The sequence below is a fragment of the Aedes albopictus genome, chromosome 1 (assembly GCF_035046485.1).
Source record: "Aedes albopictus strain Foshan chromosome 1, AalbF5, whole genome shotgun sequence".
Classification (NCBI taxonomy): domain Eukaryota; kingdom Metazoa; phylum Arthropoda; class Insecta; order Diptera; family Culicidae; genus Aedes; species Aedes albopictus.
In genome coordinates, this window is record NC_085136.1 from 6041428 (window position 1) to 6062227 (window position 20800).

The window sequence follows — 20800 nt, forward strand, 5'->3', positions numbered from 1 at the left end:
AATTCTGCTAGAATTCCGAAGGGAATTCTGCTAGAATTCCGAAGGGAATTCTGCTAGAATTCCGATGGGAATTCTGCTAGAATTCCGAAGGGAATTCTGCTAGAATTCCGATGGGAATTCTGCTAGAATTCCGAAGGGAATTCTGCTAGAATTCCGAAGGGAATTCTGCTAGAATTCCGAAGGGAATTCTGCTAGAACTCCGAAGGGAATTCTGCTAGAATTCCGAAGGGAATTCTGCCGGAATTCCGAAGGGAATTCTGCTAGAATTCCGAAGGGAATTCTGCTAGAATTCCGAAGGGAATTCTGCTAGAATTCCGAAGGGAATTCTGCTAGAATTCCGAGGGGAATTCTGCTAGAATTCCGAAGGGAATTCTGCTAGAATTCCGAAGGGAATTCTGCTAGAATTCCGAAGGGAATTCTGCTAGAATTCCGAAGGGAATTCTGCTAGAATTCCGAAGGGAATTCTGCTAGAATTCCGAAGGGAATTCTGCTAGAATTCCGAAGGGAATTCTGCTAGAATTCCGAAGGGAATTCTGCTAGAATTCCGAAGGGAATTCTGCTAGAATTCCGAAGGGAATTCTGCTAGAATTCCGAAGGGAATTCTGCTAGAATTCCGAAGGGAATTCTGCTAGAATTCCGAAGGGAATTCTGCTAGAATTCCGAAGGGAATTCTGCTAGAATTCCGAAGGGAATTCTGCTAGAATTCCGAAGGGAATTCTGCTAGAACTCCGAATGGAATTCTGCTAGAATTCCGAATGGAATTCTGCTAGAATTCCGAATGGAATTCTGATAGAATTCCGAAGGGATTTCAACTAGAATTCCGAAGGGAATTCAGCTAGAATTCCGAAGGGAATTCTGTCCGAAGGGAATTCTGCTAGAATTCCGAAGGGAATTCTGCTAGAATTCCGAAGGGAATTCTGCTAGAATTCCGAAGGGAATTCTGCTAGAATTCCGAAGGGAATTCTGCTAGAATTCCAAAGGGAATTCTGCTAGAATTCCGAAGGGAATTCTGCTAGAATTCCGAAGGGAATTCTGCTAGAATTCCGAAGGAAATTCTGCTAGAATTCCGAAGGAAATTCTGCTAGAATTCCGAAGGGAATTCTGCTAGAATTCCGAAGGGAATTCTGCTAGAATTCCGAAGGGAATTCTGCTAGAATTCCGAAGGGAATTCTGCTAGAATTCCGAAGGGAATTCTGCTAGAATTCCGAAGGGAATTCTGCTAGAATTCCGAAGGGAATTCTGCTAGAATTCCGAAGGGAATTCTGCTAGAATTCCGAAGGGAATTCTGCTAGAATTCCGAAGGGAATTCTGCTAGAATTCCGAAGGGAATTCTGCTAGAATTCCGAAGGGAATTCTGCTAGAATTCCGAAGGGAATTCTGCTAGAATTCCGAAGGGAATTCTGCTAGAATTCCGAAGGGAATTCTGCTAGAATTCCGAAGGGAATTCTGCTAGAATTCCGAAGGGAATTCTGCTAGAATTCCGAAGGGAATTCTGCTAGAATTCCGAAGGGAATTCTGCTAGAATTCCGAAGGGAATTCTGCTAGAATTCCGAAGGGAATTCTGCTAGAATTCCGAAGGGAATTCTGCTAGAATTCCGAAGGGAATTCTGCTAGAATTCCGAAGGGAATTCTGCTAGAATTCCGAAGGGAATTCTGCTAGAATTCCGAAGGGAATTCTGCTAGAATTCCGAAGGGAATTCTGCTAGAATTCCGAAGGGAATTCTGCTAGAATTCCGAAGGGAATTCTGCTAGAATTCCGAAGGGAATTCTGCTAGAATTCCGAAGGGAATTCTGCTAGAATTCCGAAGGGAATTCTGCTAGAATTCCGAAGGGAATTCTGCTAGAATTCCGAAGGGAATTCTGCTAGAATTCCGAAGGGAATTCTGCTAGAATTCCGAAGGGAATTCTGCTAGAACTCCGAAGGGAATTCTGCTAGAATTCCGAAGGGAATTCTGCTAGAATTCCGAAGGGAATTCTGCTAGAATTCCGAAGGGAATTCTGCTAGAATTCCGAAGGGAATTCTGCTAGAATTCCGAAGGGAATTCTGCTAGAATTCCGAAGGGAATTCTGCTAGAATCCCGAAGGGAATTCTGCTAGAATTCCGAAGGGAATTCTGATACAATTCCGAAGGGAATTCTGCTAGAATTCCGAAGGGAATTCTGCTAGAATTCCGAAGGGAATTCTGCTAGAATTCCGAAGGGAATTCTGCTAGAATTCCGAAGGGAATTCTGCTAGAATTCCGAAGGGAATTCTGCTAGAATTCCGAAGGGAATTCTGCTAGAATTCCGAAGGGAATTCTGCTAGAATTCCGAAGGGAATTCTGCTAGAATTCCGAAGGGAATTCTGCTAGAACTCCGAAGGGAATTCTGCTAGAACTCCGAAGGGAATTCTGCTAGAATTCCGAAGGGAATTCTGCTAGAATTCCGAAGGGAATTCTGCTAGAATTCCGAAGGGAATTCTGCTAGAATTCCGAAGGGAATTCTGCTAGAATTCCGAAGGGAATTCTGCTAGAATTCCGAAGGGAATTCTGCTAGAATTCCGAAGGGAATTCTGCTAGAATTCCGAAGGGAATTCTGCTAGAATTCCGAAGGGAATTCTGCTAGAATTCCGAAGGGAATTCTGCTAGAATTCCGAAGGGAATTCTGCTCGAATTTCGAAAGGAATCCTGCTAGAATTCCGAGGGGAATTCTGCTCGAATTCCGAAGGGAATTTTGCTCGAATTCCGAAGGGAATTCTGCTCGAATTCCGAACGGAAATTCTGCTACGAAACCGAAGAAAATTCTACTTCAAAATCGCTGGGTATTCTGGTAAAATTCCGAAGGGAATTCTGCAAGAATTTCGAAGGGAATTCTGTTAAAATTCTGAAGGAAAATCTGCTAGTATATAGAAGGGAAATCTATTAGAATTCCGAAGGGAATTCTGCCAGAACTCCGAAGGTTTTCTGCTTAGAACTCCTAAGGGAATTCTGCTAGAGCTTCGATGAAAATTCTGCTAGAATTCTGAGGGGAATTCCGCAAGAATTTGGTAGGGAATTCTTCTAGATTTAGAAAGGGAATGCCACTAAAATTCAGAAGAGATTTCTTCCAAAATTTCAAAAGGATTTCTGCCAGATTTCCGCAAGCAATTTTGCTAAAATTTCTAAAGGAAATCTGTTGGAGATCCGAAAGGAATTCTGATAGAATTTCGAAGGGAATTCTGCTAGAATTCTGAAGGGAATTCTGCTTGAGTTCCAAAGGGAATGCTGCAGGCATTCCGATAGCAATTTAAAGATAAAAAATCAATCCCCATTTCAAAAAGGCCGAATCTACGGGTTCGACATAAATTTATTCATCAAAATATCTAGTTCAATACATGTCTGTTGCTCGGGGCGACCGCCCCTGCTCCGCCTACTCCGATCAAATCGGCTGCGTTTCCCGCTGCAACCAAGCCAACGTTTCGGCATCGCCGGCCGACTTCAGCAGCGGTGACAGCGTTTCCCACACCGTCTTGTGGTATCGGTTCACGCTCGTGCGTTCCTTTTCCGTCAGCAGCCCGACGTCGATCAGCTTCGTCTGGATGGGGCACATCGTGACCGTGTGGAACGTCAACGCTCCACGCCCGTCAAAGTTGTCGCCGATGTTGGTCGATACGACCTGGACGATGTCCTCGATACGGATGCCGAATTTGCCCACCTTGTAGTATCCGGGTTCTGCGGGAAAAAAGCGGGAATTGAAGTTCAAATGATCACACCGAGGACACCCGATACGTACCGTTGGAGAGAAACATGTTCTCCTCTAGTCCGGGGTCATCGGGCATCAGACGAATCCCAATGCCCATAGGGCCCTCGTGAACGTTCAAGAAGTGCCCAATGCCGTGTCCGGTACCGTGTCCGTAGTCCAGACCAGCGTCCCAAAGGGCCTTACGCGCGATCGTGTCCAAGAACTGCCCCTTGACCTTCCGCGGGAAGATGGCCGTCCCCAGCGCGATTTGGCCCTTCAGAACATGGGTAAATGCAGTAACCTCCTCCGCAGTGGGTGTTCCGAAATGCATCGTTCGGGTTACATCTGTGGTTCCGTCCCTGTAAACATCAGTTCAGTTAAGAACCAATCCTAAAAGTACCTTAAAATCAGTCTTACAAGAACTGCGCGCCGGAGTCGCAGAGGTACATCTCCTTATCGGTGATCGGGCGATTGGTCTCCGGCAGAGGATGGTAGTGGATCACCGATCCGTTCGGTCCCGAAGCGCTGATCGTCGTGAAGCTCAAACCCTTGTACTTGTCCTGCTTGCTGCGGAACAGTTCCAACTGGTCGGCACCGCTGATCTCGTCCACCACCTTGCCGTCCTTCAGCGATCGTTCCAGCCAGGCAAAGTATTGACACAGGGCCACTCCGTCCCTGATGTGGCAGGCGCGCATTCCAGCCGCTTCCGTGTCGTTCTTGACCGCCTTCATCAGGTTGATTGGAGTTATCTCGTGAAGTCGCTTCTCCTCCGGGATCAACGCAGTGAGGGCGTAGCTAGAACCCAAGCTTATCCACACCCGATCAGGCGAAGACTCGGCGAGCGTCCGCAGAACCTGGTGAACGTCGCCGTAAGGCCGAATTTTCGGCTGAACTCCGTTCGTGCGGAAGTGCTCGTGAATAGATTCGGAGAGTTTTTTCTCGTCGATAAAGAAGTACATATCGTCACGGGTGATGAGTACATACGAGAAGAACACCGGGTTGTAGTCGATGTCCGAGCCGCGGAGATTGAGGAACCAGGCGATTTCGTCCAGGGCACTGACCACCAGCACGGAAGCTCGCTTGTCGTTCATCTTTTCACGCACGGCGTCCAGCTTCTGGGCAACCGTTTGGCCGGTATATTCTACCAAGAGGGGTTCAACGGGATGCTGCGGGGCAGCAGGCTGATCTTTCCAGACCAGATCGATCAAGTTGGGTGTGATCGGTAGAAGGGAGCATCCGGCGGACTTCAGCGAAGTATGCAGTGGGTTCCATGCTCTGGTGGAGATGAGATTGGCGTCAACTCCGACCTTGGAGCCTGGTTCGAGGACCTTGGCCAGGTAGGCATCGATGGTGGGCGTTGTCGGTTGGCCGTCCTTCATGAGCGTCCATTGTTCGTCCAGTTGCTTACCGGCCTGCTGGTAGTAGCGACCGTCCGTCCACAGGAGGGCTTCCTTGTCGGTAACAACAGCCGTCCCAGCGCTTCCGTCAAACCCGGAGATGAAGGCACGGCGTTCGTCCCGTTTGGCCAGATACTCGCTCTGGTGGGCGTCGTCCGAGGGAATGATGTAAGCGTTGATCGATCCCAGACTGTTCGGGAGATTCTTCATCAGGCTACGCAAAGCGGCCACCACTTCGCCGGTGGGCCTCATCTTGTTGCTAGGGTGACGAAAGAAGGGAAAAGGGTTAGAAACTCAAACTAGATTACATGGTTTCGAAGCCAGTACTCATTGTCCATCGTCCGTGCGCGGTTCATCGATAACTAACTGGCCATCAGGTGATTCGAGTTGAACTACTCCAAAGATCACCCCCATGACGGATTACATTGAATTGTTTCGGTTTATCTTATCTTTGCCCCATGTAGGGTGGTGAATTACCAGCGAGGAAGTGACAATGAGTGAGGCTCGCATTAATTGCCAATCAAAGTAGCCCGTACAGTCGACTCACCAAAGTAGGCGCTGCAGTTTGCTGCCGCTGTGGAAGGTGTACTAGGACTTGAAGGCGAACGCAAACGCTGCTGGTGACAAGGCTGCGTGGTTTCTAGGTCAACAAAAGTGGCCCAGCGATGAATTCGGTTGCTTCGATGTGCAGTGTTAGGTACGTAATGACTTGTGCTATTTGGCCTTTCTCTGTTTTGATCCGACGACGGACGGCAACAAGACTGACAGCAAATTGTGCTGTGTGTCGGAAGATATAAGTTGTGTTTGTTTGTGTGATTCGCAAATACATAAATATACCTTTTTATTTGTGCTAGTAAAGTAAGAGTACAGTGAAAACACTAATTTATAATTATAATAAGTTTATGAAATAAAAACGAACTGAAACCAAATAGAAATAAGTTGTTTCCTTTACTTCTGTCAATTAAATCCTGTCAATCAGTCAATCATTAATTCAACCATCGCAAAAAGTACATCAAATCCCAAAACCAACCGACTGCCGCGCTCACCAACACACACGCTGAGCAAAGGTGAAAGCAACAGGCGGTGGAATGTGCCGGTTTTCGGTTCCCTCTGGTTCTTTCGGCTGATCAACGGCGCCGAATGTCGGGATCAAAACAAAACGTTTTGGGGTTCTGTTTTGGTGCTGCTTTTGACAGTTGCTTTTTGCGTATCTATAGCAAAGTGCGATGGTATGCGTCGCTCGCCAGTGCCGCGTTGCCATTTCTGGTGAATTTATGGTACCTTGCGAAGAGGGATTGTGAATTATCGGACTGCTTTTGATGACTGCATTAGCTAGTGAATTTGACGTTTTTTCAATCAATTTGTTTTGACAAATAAATACATTAATCGAATTTCTAAATAGAATGTCTGCTGTTCAATTGCTTGCCTTTATGTGTAAGAAAATGTAATCTCTCAATTCGATATTATTATACCATCTCGAACATCACGTTTGGCAACACTTCCGCAGTAAATTGCAATCAATTGCGACAAAAACATTCCTAGTAGGCATCAGCACTTGTTTGCAGTAGTCCGTGAAAATTCCATTCGATAACAGCACATTACAGCAGGCCATGTTAATTGGTGACGTTCGCTTCTTCCAATAAAAGCGCATCGAACGAGCAGTGAAAGATATCAGGTAAGATTCCAAGAAATCGTATAAATAAACAGATAAACTGCCATCGCTGCTGGGGTGTGCCTCTTGATGTCATTTGATGTTGGTTTACGAATGGCTACTTTGATTTGGGATGAATTATCCGTTTTGCTGCCATAGTTGGCCTTGACCGCTCGTGAAGCGCAAAGTCAACTAAATTTGATAGAAATTTGACATTTTCATAACATCTCCTTCTCCTTGGTTTGTTTTTTTTTGTGTTTTTCTGCACTTGAATGTTTTTTTTTGGAAGAACATGCGGATTTCCATACCTTTTCCAGTTTGACATAATTTTGATTTTATAATTCCTCTTTGTCCCCGCAGATGAACACAAACATGGCAAACCAAGGAAAAGGAGGACCATCGGCTTCGCTAGAGTACAACGGTAGCTCGACGAGCGATCGGAAGCAATTTCTCGTTAATAATGAGTTCATGGCCGATGTGGTGTTCCTTGTGGGCGAGAAAAAGGAACGAATCCATGCTCACAAGTTGTTTCTGATCGCGAGTTCGGAGTACTTTTACGCCATGTTCAATGGCAACTTCAAAGAATCCAGCGAGAGCGAGATCGTGCTGGACGACATTGAACCGAAGATATTCCTGGAAATTTTACGGTTCGTGTACTGCGGCAAGATCGACCTGACCTTCCAGAATATCCACGAAATATACATCCACTCGAGGAAGTATATGCTGATGGAACTGTTGGCCATGGCTTCCAACTTCCTGGAGAAGAGCATCGAACCGGAGAACGTACTGAAGATCTTCACGCAGAATCGGTTCTACGGATTTCAGTTTGTGGACGAGAAGTGTTTGAGGCTGATCAGAACGAACCCTTTGTTCTACTTCAATCACGAAGATTTTTCTTTAATCGATCGTGAGTCTCTGTGCTTAATTCTTAGTTCTAAGAAAATCAATTGTACTGACGATCAGCTCATGGGGGCGTTGGATATCTGGGAGAAGGGACACGAAGAGGAGAATGTGGACGAGTTGAAGGCGATCGTCAAAAACTCCAAACGATCGTACGATTGCTACAAGTTACGACTGTTTGGGCCTTCTTCAGGGTCCGAGCCGAACGACTTCGGGTTCTCGATTGTTTCCGAGACGAATGTCAACCTGTACGGGATTGGGGTGTTTCTCAAGTCCACGGCCAAAGTGATCACGATCGAAATGAAAATCTTCCAGAACGATCTCGAGATCGGGTGTGATCTGTTCGAGTACGAGAATGACAACTTTGTGACCGTGGATGTTGCGAATCTCTTCTTCGAGGAGATTATCCTCAAACCACATCACCGGTACAAGATCGTTTTGAACATAACGCCGGCCGTGGAGCCTTTTACAATCCAAAACCCGAAGATTCATCACGATCGCATCAAAATGTCGATCGCAAATGTCATCTACGGACGCTGCGATAGTACGTACTGTGCAATCGCTCACATGCACTGTAGGGAGCAGAAAATCTCAAGCAAAGCCATCGGGTGAATCGACGAGGATCATTGGCGATCACCCGAGTTAGTTAATGGTTATGTAGACTCCTAATTGAACTAGATGAAATAATCTTCGTTGAAAGCGATTTTAGACTATGTAGGCGTGTACTTAGTAGCGTTCGGAACGTTCAAATAAATCAAGATTGGCAAACTCTCGAGTCTCTGTGTTTCAATTGATCAACGATATTTCGTTTTGTAATTTTCAGCTTTTATCAATATGAATCCGTGGAATGTGATGGAAATTCTACAATCGGTTGATTTTGATTATGCCATACCCTTCATTCAACGCCAGGAGTGCCTCGTCAACAACCGGTTCCAATCAGATGTGAAGTTTTTGGTGGGTGAAAAGCGTCAACCGATCTACGCCCATAAGCTTCTGCTGATCATTTCGTCTGAGTACTTCAACGTCATGTTCAACGGGAACTTCAAGGAGTCCAGTTTGGAGGAAATCGAGGTCAACGACGTGGAGCCGGACATCTTCTTGGAGATTTTACGATTCATCTACTGTAGAAAGGTCCATCTGAGGGTTGAGAATGTCCTAGAGATCTTTGGGCACGCGCAGAAGTACATGCTGGACGAGCTACGACAGCAAAGTATTGAGTTTTTTGAGAAAAACATCGCCTCCGATAACGTTTTAAAGCTGTTCGCCCAGAATCGATTGTACGAGTTCTCGTTCGTCAACGAGAAGTGTTTGTCGTTGATTCTGAAGAATCCACTGCCGTGCTTCAAACATGAGGACTTTTACGTGCTAGATCGTAAGTCGATGGACATCATCTTTTCGAGCCAAAAGTTCAACTGTACGAACACGCAGCTGCTTCAGGCTTTGCGCGATTGGAATAAAGTTAACGAGAGCGAGTGTGTGGAGGTTCTGCAGACGATGATTAACACGAAGCTTGTACGAAATTGCTCCAAACTGCGCTTTTTCGGCAACATGTCGTACGGCACACATACAGATTTGAAGTTCTCGATCCAGCGCAAATTGGCATTCTATGGCATTGGGGTGTTTGTCAAATCACCGATGAAAATGGTTACGATCGAGGTAAAAATTCTGAAGGCTCTTGAGATTTTGGGATCGCATCGATTCGAGTATGAGAACAAAGAAGTCGCAACGGTGAATGTGGCAAAACTATTTTTCGAAGAGTTGACATTGCATCCGGGAATACAGTACACGATCACGATCGGTTTCACCCCTGGTGGCCAGTGCTGGACGATCAGCACTCCTTTTATCTGTCATGATATGCTTAGTTTAAACATAGTCAATCAAAATAGCATTAATTACTACGGCAACAGTCCTTCTAGCACCACAAGAAGCGTCATATCGCATTTTTACTATGATGATTTAGGGAAATAAAGATTTCGCGTAGAATCAATTTTCGATCTTGAAAAGCAATCTCATACAACTAATTGAGGGTGAAATATATAACAAAAGGCCAGCAGAAAGCTGATTCAACAAAAACCGAGCTCAAGCCTTCAAACTGGGCTAATAAAGATTCGGTCAGCAGAGGGCTGATTAGAGATAAATAAACGTAACTGGCAAGCCGACATTCGATAAATCTAGGCGTAGTTTGGTATACAATATCACAATATCATTATTTTTGTCCGAGGGTTGGTGTTGATGTTGTAGTCTAGTTCGTCAGAAATACTAGGGTTTTTATCTTATTCCCGTCTAGCTACAATTTTTATTTTTTAAATAATAAGATTGCATAATTGTCCCTCGAATTGTTTCCGTTTAGTCCACGTCTATTTCGGGCTAGACGTGTGCGCCGAGACACATTGCATCGGTGGCGGTGTATATAGTAATTTAAGGACAAACGTCTTGAAATCCCGGTTCAACATTGCATCAAAACTTCAGACGCACAAATCTCAAGAAGCAAGCTTCAAACAACAATGAATTTTATTATTCTGTTCTTGCTCACTTGTAATAAGCTTAAAATAAGAAGCTCAGGTGCGCTGGTTTTGTTTACGAAGAGATTTGTGCCCTCAAAATCGTGAGTAGGTGCCAAAGTCGGCCATTGTGGCGGCCATATTGGGATTCTAACAAGTCCTTAAGCCAGCAGCGGCGGCGACGCCGGACACCCGCTCGGCGGCGTCGGCGTAATCGGCGTGTTTTTTTTTTATTTTCGTGAATTCTTTATTACACCAACGAACCTAACCTCAAAATAACTGACAGCTCTCAGATCATTTTGACAGATGTAGGGCGGCAACAAGATTGGTCTGTCAAAATGGCCTAAGAAGTGTCAAACATTTTCATGGCTAGCTTTGTTGGTGTAATGAAGAATTGCAACTGTCAAAATGTCAACACAGAATAGTTTATTTTCTCTACCCATTTTTAACTTTTTCTGAAATTATTACAGGAAATTTTATGACTACCTCCAAATACACCTCCAGGAACTTCTTAAGAATTTGCTTCAAGACTTTCCCAGGAATTCATTTAGAACTTTTCAAGATATTCCTCCAGCTGTTTGTTCAGATATTCCTCCAGATTTTCCTTTTAAAATCAGTTCGTGTGTTTTGTAGGAAATTATGCAGGTATTCAGAAGATTATCGGATATTCCTTCTGAGGTTACATCATATACTTTTCTTGCGAGTTATTGAAACCTTTCTTCAGGGATTCTTTCAGTGTTTATCTCGAGGATTTTTCAGGAATCCTTTCAGAGATTCTTCAATAAATGCTTTCTAAAGTCTCTTTAGGATTTTTTTCTTGGTGTTTCTCCAGGACTCAAGATTTATTCTAAATTACTGCAGAGCATTCTCCAGTTTTCCAGGCAGTGCCTTAGAGTTTCAATAAAAAAAAAAAACAAAACAATATCTTTAGAAATTAATTTTGGTAATTCCTTCAAGAATTCTTCCAGATTTGATTAAATTTCTGCTGCTAAATTTTTCTCCGGAAGTTCCTCTGAGCTCTAAGGATTGGTTCAGAAATTGCTTCCGGGATTTTTGTCCACAAAAATACCTTTCAGACATTTTACAAGAAAATCTTCCAAGAAATCTCCAGGAATTCTGTCAGTGTTTGATTCAGAACTTCCTCCAGGAATCCTTCTAGAATTTTATTGAGAGATGAAATGTATTCATGAACTCCTTCAGTACCTTCGACTGCAATTTGTGCACGAATTGCTTTATACATTTTTTAAAGGATTCTTTCACGAAATTCTATTCTCTCCAGGGAATTCTTTGGAAATCCTTTAAATAATTTCTCCAGCATTCTTTATGAAATTTCATGAAATACTTCTGTAAAAATCTGGAAGAATTTTAAGAGGCATTTCCAAAGGAATCTCGGGAGATATTTCGCAAGGAACCGCAAAAGAAATTCCAAAAAGAAACCTTCTGGAGATTTCTTCAGTTAGGACTGACGAAATCTTCATGGGATTCCTGGAGGACCCCTTGAAAAAATTTCCAAAAGAAACGCTGAAATTTAAAAATATTTTAGATGATTTTCTGAAAAAAAAAACCATGGACAATTTTCCTAAGAAATCCCTTGTTGACATTCATGAAGAATTTCTTAAGCTACTGAAGGACTCTCCAGAGATATTTCTGAGGAGATTCCTGAAGCAATTTTAGAAGGAATCCGTGGAGGAATTTCTGATGGAATCCTTTGGAGATATTTTTTTAATCCATGGAGGAATAGTAGGGGTAAAAGCACTAGACTTCGCCACTGCTCTAGTTTTTGCCCCCTCCGTAAAAATTCCATTTTTTAAGTTTGAAGTGGCGAAGATTATGTTGAGGAGTAGCAATTCCGCTGTTCGACCTAACTGTCTACTTTCCTATACTGTACATCATTCTAACCTCGTGAATAAAACGTATCATTGTAGGGTCTAGCTCGAATCCAAAGTAAGATTCAATAAACCACGATCAGATTATTAACAGAAAAATACCTGATTCTTCAATTACTTGCGCTCTGAAACAGCGTCTTTATGTCACCACGTCTCAACCAATTCTCCCTTCTTAGACAGACTTGACAGAAACTCCCTCGCGAGAAAATGAGGAAGCGATTTCGGCGATTTTCTGAGGATTGAAAATAAAACTCACAAATCACAACGCAAATCCTCAACAGCAGTGAGCGAGAGCTTGTCGCGCAGCGAGGAGTTCGTCCAACACTCATAACTGCTTGTTGTGATTCTCACGTCCACTCACACTCAAAAAGCACTCGGGAGTTCCACTCCCATACAAAGAAAGACTCTCGAGGCAAAATTCGCACTCTTTTATCCGAAATCATCATCGGCTCTTTTTCGTTCCCCTCTTCCTCGCTCAGTTTTTATTGCCTCTATATTTGTGGTTCGTTCGCTCTCTCGCAACGAGGCAGAAGAAAAACACCGCTCTAGAGCATGATGCAAAACTCTTTTGATTTTGAAGAGGATTATCAAGCCTGAGAATCTTAGATCCTTCCCGACTACTATGACCGTTTCTTCTCGTTGTCCCTAACAACGAGCACATGTCTCGAAACACCGAAGTAAATCATGCACTCATTATTTTATAATAACCTTATCAATTTCCTACAATCCTCCTTTTGCTTTTTAATTCCATAAGTGTAAAATAAAGTATTTATTGTAAAACGCTTCGCCACTAAATCTCTTTCTGACTATTTGTCTTTTTTCCAGTACGATCTATCTACAGTTTCGTAGGGTTGGTCATTTTTTCCGCTATTTGCAAACAAGTCTACCCGTATTTCACAAACTTCTTTATACTGTTACTCTGGTTTGCCCATGATGCTAGTTTGAGGTAACTTACATTGTTTCTACTTATACTGCTTCCATGATTCATCCGATACTCCTTTCTATTCGCGTTACAATGCACCCCTTATTGGCACAATCTGTATTTATATTTTATTTGCAACCATTATTTGTTTTCTTTATTCATTCCATTTCCACTTTCGTTGTAATCATAGTGTTTCCCCGAATTTCTTTTATTTTTCGAATAAAATTGTAATACTTCAGTCCAGCCTCTGATGTTTAAGCCACAGACAAACAGACGTAACACCTTGAACGATTTTCATGGAAATCCATCGCCCAGTTCACACTACCATCACCTGGTGGAAAAGTTGCACGAATCACTGTGTTGTTCAATATCGTCAACAGAAGGCGCTAGTGTGAAACGTCAAACGCATAGAAAAATGATGCGCGCGCCTCTGGTTTCGAAAGCCACAAATATGAAAATTTAAAATGATCGTTAAAAGCGTGGTCGATGGAAATTTCGCAAGTGTTACGTCTGTTTGTCTGTGGTTTCACAGATTACATTGACGGTTACCTCCTATCGGGGTAATATTCCTAACTAATTAGGACTAAAATCTGGAGCGACGGTGTCGGGAACTCCTGCATCAATTCCGGATCCTGGAAAAACAACTTCACGGCCACTCCAAGCTTTTCATCGAGGTTGATATATCTTTGGATGACCAATCCATTTTTCTTTTCTATTCCCTTCAATTTGGAGGCCAGGAGGTACGATCTAAAAATAGTGAAAGTTTAAGAAATTAAGTTTTTTTTGCATAAATAATGATGGTACACACAGATCGTAGTGACCTGTGCTTGCGAGCGGTTGTAAATTTTCACCGCTGTCAAGTTTGTTTAACTCTGGTTGATTTGTTTGGCATTGTGTTACCATATATGGTCAAAATGTCGAGTGAGATTACGGTGAAGAATACTTTGGCTTTCCGATTCCCTGGAGATGCGGCACAGCCCGCGGTAGAAGATATGGTTCTGTTTGTGAAGGCGCTCAACGGAGACAAATCGATGATGGAGACCGCCTATAAGATTTCCGACGGGAAATCTGTTTTCAATCGGTTCAGAAGTGCTGAAGCAATGCAGTTTGTGCTAGCCAACAATGCAGAAAGTCTGCCGTTCCACTTCAACAATGGGACAAAAACGATGGTGCGCATGTCGGTTGCGGGTAACACGCGGTACGTACGAATTTTTGATCTTCCGCCAGAAGTTGAGGATGCCGATTTGGTACTCGTGCTGCAGAAGTATGGAAAAGTGCAACGTACTGTACGTGAGCGGTTTCCAGCGGAGTTCCAGCTCGACATGTTTACGGGCGTTCGCGGTGTCTATATGGACATTGAGAGCGCCATCCCGGATGCCCTGTACTTCCGTAATAGGAAAGGGAGAATATTTTACCATGGAATAAAGCTCAGGTGTTTTTTTTATTCTTTGTTTGTACAAGATTCCCAAGATCTAAATTTCTCGCGTTGTAGATATCTCCAAATATACTCAACCGATTCCAATGAAATTTTGATGGCATCGTCTACACATATTATTATTATCTTTATTATCGAGACTTTCAGCCGATGGCTGGTTCATCTCCGATCGTCTACACATAATATACTGTTGCTGGTTAAAAAATCAGCCATTTTGATGCATGCAATCAAAAGTTATACACTATTTTCCGTGATGAATTTTAACTGTGGTTTAGTTTGCAGTAATGGCAAAAAAATTGTATGCAACTCGTTGCAAAACTCGATTTTTTCAGCACTCGTCGTATTTACCCAACTCGGCAAGCCTCGTTGGATAAATGTACGACTCGTGCTGAAAAAATCATGATTTTGCAACTTGTTGCATAAATAACTATTATTTAGTGAACTACATAATTACTAGATTATTTATTTTGATATAAAATGATGGTTCAGTTTGTGAGGTGATTACACTGAACAGGATTCGGTGTGCTTGGTGCAACGTTTGCAGATGAGGACGATGGTCGCGACGCCGCAAACAAATCGTCAGGCATGTTGATTGTAGGAAGAACGGGATTTTCGAAGAACGGTCTTCTCGCAGCAGGAACTTGAAAACTTGTGACTGCCATCGTAGCACAGCTTGATTGTCCAATTTTTTTTTAACCCAAGTGATCGAGGTATGTATGTCTTTGATTTATTACTTTGGAGTCGTATTCGCATCAATCGCAATAACGTGATCGAATGCATTTTGCAATTGCAAAAAAACGTTGTATGCAACTCGTAGCAAAACTCGATTTTTTCAGCACTCTTCGAACTTATTCGAATCGAATTTACGACTCGTGCTGAAAAAATCGTCTTTTTGCAACTCGTTGCATAAATAACTATTATTTTCATTCTAACTATGTATCTAATTGACACCTTATTTCATTTTGCTACAATACACTTCATTACATTATATACTTACTGTTGGGAGGACCACCCTGACCGGAGTCAGCACGCAGCCGATGCCTCGCGATGGCTCATCATCTGACAGACCGTCCAATGATAGATGTCATCCACGTCACGGCAAGAGAGAACTGTCATCTTGTCATTTAGTTTGTATACTCGCCTCGCATTATTCGTCCACATGTCCGTGCTATATTTTTAATAAAGTATTTTAATTTGTTATTTGTTGTCGTAATCGCGAGTTTGTTATTACAACAATTTGGCGACGAGTAAAACTCGTGTTGGTCCGCGGAAAATCGAGCGAAAATAGTGTATTTCGTCGTCGGGAAGCGAGTTGAAAAGTTCGACCGAGATAGAGGTTAGCTGCTATGTCTCGCGAAGGAACACCAAGCTGGGGGGCTAACGAAGGAGAGACCATCTCATTCCAGCAAGCCCTGACGCAGATTCTCACTCAACAACAGAGACTGATCACCCAGCTGTCCCAGCAGATGTCAGCAACGCAGCTTGGCCTGAAGGAGCTTTCCCGTGACGACGTCGCACTGAATGCGTTGGCAAACAACATCAACGAATTTCGCTATGCTCCTGAAGAAGTGTGCACATTCGACTCTTGGTACGCCCGATACTCGGAATTGTTCGACCAGGATGCCAAGAAGCTCGACGATTCCGCAAAAGTCCGACTCCTTATGAGGAAACTCAACCCAGCGGCACACGAGCGATACACGAGCTTCATACTTCCGAAACAATCAAACGAGTTCACGTTCAGTGAAACCGTCGAGAAGTTGAAGTCGCTTTTCGGATCACCTGTCTCCATCTTCCACCGGCGGTACCAGTGTCTGCAAACCGTCAAGGATGACACGGAGGACATCGTAGCGTACTCGTGCAAGGTGAACCGCGCTTGTGTGGACTTTAAACTTGCCGACCTGTCCGAGGAGCAATTCAAAAGCCTCATCTTTGTCTGCGGCCTCAAGTCATCGAAGGATTCCGATATTCAGATGCGGCTGATCACGAAGCTGAACGAATCGTCCGAAATCACCCTAACGAAGATTGTGGAGGACTGCAGAAGCCTGATGAACCTCAAGAGCGACAACGTACTGGTGGAAAAACAGTCTCCGTCAAGTGTGCATGCTGTGAAGTAATTGTAATTGTAATTTATTAATTATACGAAAGCCTGGCAGTTATTGAACTATAAATCAGGTCAAGTACAACAGGTCAAGTACAACAACAAGAAGACTTCCAAGCCGAAGCACCAACCATCGGCTGCGGGAAGTAGTAGTGGTGCGGATCAGCCTCGTTCTCCATGCTGGTCGTGTGGAGGGATGCACTTTTCCAAGGACTGCCAGTTTCGTGAACATACGTGTCGTGATTGCGGGAAGAAAGGACATAAGGAGGGGTATTGCGCTTGCTTCGCCGGGAGATCGACAGCCGGCAAGGGTAAAAAGCCTGCGCGGAACCAGAAGTCAACGAAAGTCGTCTCCGTTAATTCCGTCAGTCGTGGAAGAAAGTATGCAGAGGTGCGTATCAACAACGTTCCCGTCCGCCTCCAAATTGATTCAGCGTCGGACATAAGCATTATCACCGACGCAATGTGGAAGCAAATCGGAAAACCGGAACCATCTCCACCGTCGTGCCAAGCAGTGACAGCTTCTGGAGAACCACTCAACATCGCGTCCGAATTATGGTGTGACGTGACCATCAACGGTGTCTCCAAACGAGGTTTGTGTCGTGTTATGGTACCGGAAATCAATCTATCAGTTCTAGGTTCCGATTGGATGGATAAGTTTGGCCTTTGGGATGTGCCAATCAACTCCTTCTGCAACCAAGTCAGCAGTCGGACGCCATCCGACGTAGCGTCACTCCAGGCGAAATTCCCGTAAGTTTTCACCAACAAAATGGGTCTTTGCGGCAAAACGAAGGTCAAGTTTCAGCTGCGAGGTAATCCCACTCCGGTATTTCGGCCAAAGCGTCCCGTCTCCTACAGTATGGAAGGTGCCGTCGAAGAAGAAATTCAGCGTCTCCACAGTCTGGGGGTCTTGAAGCCAGTAGACTTCTCGGACTGGGCTGCACCTATAGTGGTCGTCCGGAAGCCCAACGGAAGAGTACGGATCTGCGCCGATTTTTCAACGGGTTTGAACGACGTCCTTGAGTCCAATCAATACCCGCTGCCATTACCTGAAGATATTTTCTCGAAGATGTCGGGATGTCGGTACTTCAGCCATATCGACCTTTCCGATGCCTATCTTCAGGTGGAGGTTGATGAAAGCTGCCAAAATCTGCTCACCATCAATACCCACAAGGGGCTCTATCAATTCACCCGCTTGTCCCCTGGCATCAAGTCAGCCCTGGGGGCATTCCAGCAGTTGGTAGATGCAATGCTTGCAGGACTCGAATTCACCTGCGGCTACCTGAATGACGTTCTTCTGGGCGGCCGAACTGAAGAAGAACACAATGGGAATCTCGAGCGTCTGATGAACCGATTGCAGGAATATGGGTTCACCGTGAGAATAGAAAAATGCAGCTTCAACATGCAACAAGTCGATTATCTCGGGCAGATTATGGACGGCAATGGTGTGCGACCTGACCCCAACAAGGTTGCTGCTATTGCCAACATGCCGCCACCCCACGACCTTTCGACACTCCGATCGTACTTGGGAGCCGTGAATTACTACGCGAAATACATTCCAGAGATGCGGAAGTTGCGGTACCCTATGGACAAACTCCTGAAAGCTGGAGCCAAATGGGACTGGAACACGGCCTGCCAAAACTCGTTCGACCGATTCAAAGAGCTTTTGATGTCTCCGCTGATGCTGACGCACTACAATCCGAAGCTGGATATCGCGGTGTCTGCAGACGCCTCGTCCATCGACATCGGTGCTAGAATCGCTCATCGACTTCCGGACGGCACCATAAAAGCAATCAGTCATGCGTCCAGAAGTCTCACTCCGGCCGAAGAAAACTACAGCCAGATAGAAAAAGAGGGTTTAGCCTTGATATTCGCCGTCACACGATTCCATCGGATGCTGTTTGGCCGGCATTTCACTCTCGAAACCGACCATAAACCACTGTTGGCCATATTCGGGTCCAAAAAGGGAATACCCGTTTATACCGCCAATAGGCTACAGCGCTGGGCGTTAACCCTCCTTCTATACGACTTCGATATCCAGTACGTGTCAACCGAAAGTTTTGGCTACGCTGATCTTCTATCTAGGCTCATCAACAACCACATTTGCCCGGATGAAGAGTACGTGATTGCGGCCATCGAACTGGAGCACACTTTCCACGATGCTGTGCAGCAGTCCCTTGAATTCCTGCCGCTAACATACAAAGCTGTTCAAGAAGAGACCAAAGCAGATCCAGTCCTCCAAGAAGTCGTCAAACACGTTCAGCAGGGCTGGCCAACAAAAAGGAGCGACGTCAGTGAAAATTGTCAGCAGTTCTTCCTTCGAAAGGACGGACGGTTTGTCAGTCATATCCGATTGCCTTGCCTATGGTGAGCGGTTGGTCATCCCGTCGAAGTACCAGAAGAAAGTTCTCCAAATGCTGCACAAGGGACACCCCGGCGTCGAAAGGATGAGAGCAGTTGCCCGCAGTTATGTATACTGGCCGACCATCGACGACAGCATCGCGCAGCTCGTTCGTGCTTGTAAGGAATGTGCGATGTCTGCCAAAACCAACACCAGAGCGAAACTGGAATCTTGGCCGGTACCTCAAAAACCCTGGCAGCGACTGCATATCGACTACGCCGGGCCCGTCGATGATTGGTATTACCTTATACTAGTTGATGCCTTCTCGAAGTGGCCCGAAGTTATCCCAACTCGTCGAATCACAACATCTGCAACGTTGGAAATCCTTCAAGGAATCTTCGCACGTTTTGGAATGCCAGAGACCTTAGTGAGCGACAACGGACGTCAGTGCATCAGTGAGCAGTTCGAACGCTACTGTGAAAACAACGGTATTCTACACCTGAAAACGCCGCAATTCCACCCACAGTCCAACGGATTGGCAGAAAGGTTCGTCGACACCTTTAAGCGGACTCTCAAGCAAATTACAGCGGGAGGAGAGGGTCTCACTGAAGCAATCAACACGTTCCTGCTCTGCTACCGTTCCACACCAAACCGAAGCGCTCCGGAAGAGAAGTCCCCTGCCGAGTTACTGCTTGGTAGACCCCTTCGGACATCGCTAGACTTGCTCAAACCTCCAACATCGTTTCATAAAATGGAACAAAGCAAGCAAGATAGCCAATATAACCGCAAACATGGAGCCAAGGCCATCTACAACAATCCCCAGGACCTGGTCTGGGCCAAGGTTTTCAAAAACAACAGTTGGAGTTGGGAAGCAGGTCAGGTGCTTGAGCGCGTGGGGAGCGTAATCTACAACGTTTGGCTGCCGCAGAAAAAAACATTAATCCGATCCCACTGTAATCAGCTTCGAAGTCGTAACGAATCGGAAACAGCAGATGTAGCAGAAAACGAAACTCCTGTTCAAGTCCCACTGGATATCCTTCTAAACACGTGGGGCCTGAATCCAAGATCTACAGAACCAGAAGAACCGCAACTGGACCTGGACAGTATTCCCGAGGAACCACGGATGACAGAACCACCCAGGGGTTCTCAACGAAGACGTCAACGCCCACCAAGAAGAGCTGAATAGCAAACGTACATACCTCGCCAATCTTCGCGAAAACGAATGCTGCCTGTGAGGTATGATCCGTTCCATCTTTACTAAAAGGGTGGAGGTGTTGGGAGGACCACCCTGACCGGAGTCAGCACGCAGCCGATGCCTCGCGATGGCTCATCATCTGACAGACCGTCCAATGATAGATGTCATCCACGTCACGGCAAGAGAGAACTGTCATCTTGTCATTTAGTTTGTATACTCGCCTCGCATTATTCGTCCACATGTCCGTGCTATATTTTTAATAAAGTATTTTAATTTGTTATTTGTTGTCGTAATCGCGAGTTTGTTATTACAACACTTACCATTATTATTTCCTATTGATTTAACCACATTTCAATATTATATTTACCTATGTGGAGCTGGAAGGGTGAAACAGAGCTCATTGTAGAGAGATTGAGAGGGAAAATACTATAACATCTTTGAAGATGGTTTCTTTAACAGTTGTAATGGATTTTACGTGCCTTTCTTCATACAAACCATTGCGTAGAAAACCGAGTGCTGCAGATTTTGTTATCCGTCCTGTTGGATCATGTCTCTAGAAGCGGAAGGAGTTCTACCCCGCAGGTTTCTACCCAACAACTATGCTAAAACTACCCACTTTTTAAGTGATCAAAGCTTTCGAGATATATCATCAACATTTTGTTCACGAAACACTGCATTGCGCATCAAGTTCAGCAGAAGGCGCTTGTGTGAAGTGTCAAACGCAAAATAAAACGATACACGTGCCTCTGGATGTGAGGTTGCGGATTTAAAATGAT

General features: G+C 44.7%; 4 protein-coding genes across 6 annotated transcripts; 3 read left to right on the forward strand and 1 right to left on the reverse strand.

Annotated features, from left to right (window-relative positions):
- Positions 1–3305: 3305 nt before the first annotated feature.
- On the reverse strand, positions 3306–5891 carry LOC109397816 (xaa-Pro aminopeptidase ApepP). 2 transcript variants are annotated; one of them, XM_019670143.3, is made up of 4 exons: positions 5643–5891; positions 4116–5354; positions 3750–4057; positions 3306–3688 (listed from the first exon to the last, which is right to left on the reverse strand). In XM_019670143.3, the coding sequence occupies exons 2-4, from the start codon at positions 5345–5347 to the stop codon at positions 3396–3398; spliced, it is 1833 nt and encodes a 610-aa protein (XP_019525688.2). In that variant the 5' UTR covers positions 5348–5354; positions 5643–5891; the 3' UTR covers positions 3306–3395. The 2 variants fall into 2 exon arrangements, with proteins under 2 accessions (XP_019525688.2, XP_019525687.2); XM_019670142.3 differs by lacking the exon at positions 5643–5891 and adding an exon at positions 5423–5565.
- A 590-nt stretch (positions 5892–6481) lies between these two features.
- On the forward strand, positions 6482–9816 carry LOC109405350 (kelch-like protein 40b). Of its 2 annotated transcripts, none has more exons than XM_019678406.3 (2): positions 6482–6770; positions 8470–9816. In XM_019678406.3, the coding sequence occupies exon 2, from the start codon at positions 8481–8483 to the stop codon at positions 9612–9614; it is 1134 nt and encodes a 377-aa protein (XP_019533951.2). In that variant the 5' UTR covers positions 6482–6770; positions 8470–8480; the 3' UTR covers positions 9615–9816. The 2 variants fall into 2 exon arrangements, with proteins under 2 accessions (XP_019533951.2, XP_019533950.1); XM_019678405.3 differs by lacking the exon at positions 8470–9816 and adding an exon at positions 7107–8421 and having other exon boundaries at positions 6560–6770.
- A 5570-nt stretch (positions 9817–15386) lies between these two features.
- LOC115256701 (uncharacterized) lies at positions 15387–17269 on the forward strand. Its single transcript, XM_029855622.2, has 2 exons — positions 15387–16495; positions 16577–17269. The coding sequence occupies exons 1-2, from the start codon at positions 15737–15739 to the stop codon at positions 17240–17242; spliced, it is 1425 nt and encodes a 474-aa protein (XP_029711482.2). The 5' UTR covers positions 15387–15736; the 3' UTR covers positions 17243–17269.
- A 1753-nt stretch (positions 17270–19022) lies between these two features.
- Positions 19023–20015, forward strand: LOC134287998 (uncharacterized protein K02A2.6-like). Its single transcript, XM_062851472.1, has one exon. It carries the CDS (start codon positions 19023–19025, stop codon positions 20013–20015), a length of 993 nt encoding a protein of 330 aa, XP_062707456.1.
- Positions 20016–20800: the final 785 nt, after the last annotated feature.

Coding starts and splice junctions, on each gene's coding strand:
- LOC109405350 (XM_019678405.3), top strand. CDS start 7,107: ATGAACACAAACATGGCAAACCAAGGAAAAGGAGGACCATCGGCTTCG.
- LOC115256701 (XM_029855622.2), top strand. CDS start 15,737: ATGTCTCGCGAAGGAACACCAAGCTGGGGGGCTAACGAAGGAGAGACC. Junction 16,496..16,576: donor CTCCGTCAAGTGTGCATGCT/GTGAAGTAATTG, acceptor CAAGTACAACAG/GTCAAGTACAACAACAAGAA.
- LOC134287998 (XM_062851472.1), top strand. CDS start 19,023: ATGTCTGCCAAAACCAACACCAGAGCGAAACTGGAATCTTGGCCGGTA.
- LOC109397816 (XM_019670142.3), bottom strand. CDS start 5,451: ATGAACCGCGCACGGACGATGGACAATGA. Junction 4,058..4,115: donor GACTCCGGCGCGCAGTTCTT/GTAAGACTGATT, acceptor TGATGTTTACAG/GGACGGAACCACAGATGTAA. Junction 3,689..3,749: donor GAACATGTTTCTCTCCAACG/GTACGTATCGGG, acceptor TTTTTCCCGCAG/AACCCGGATACTACAAGGTG.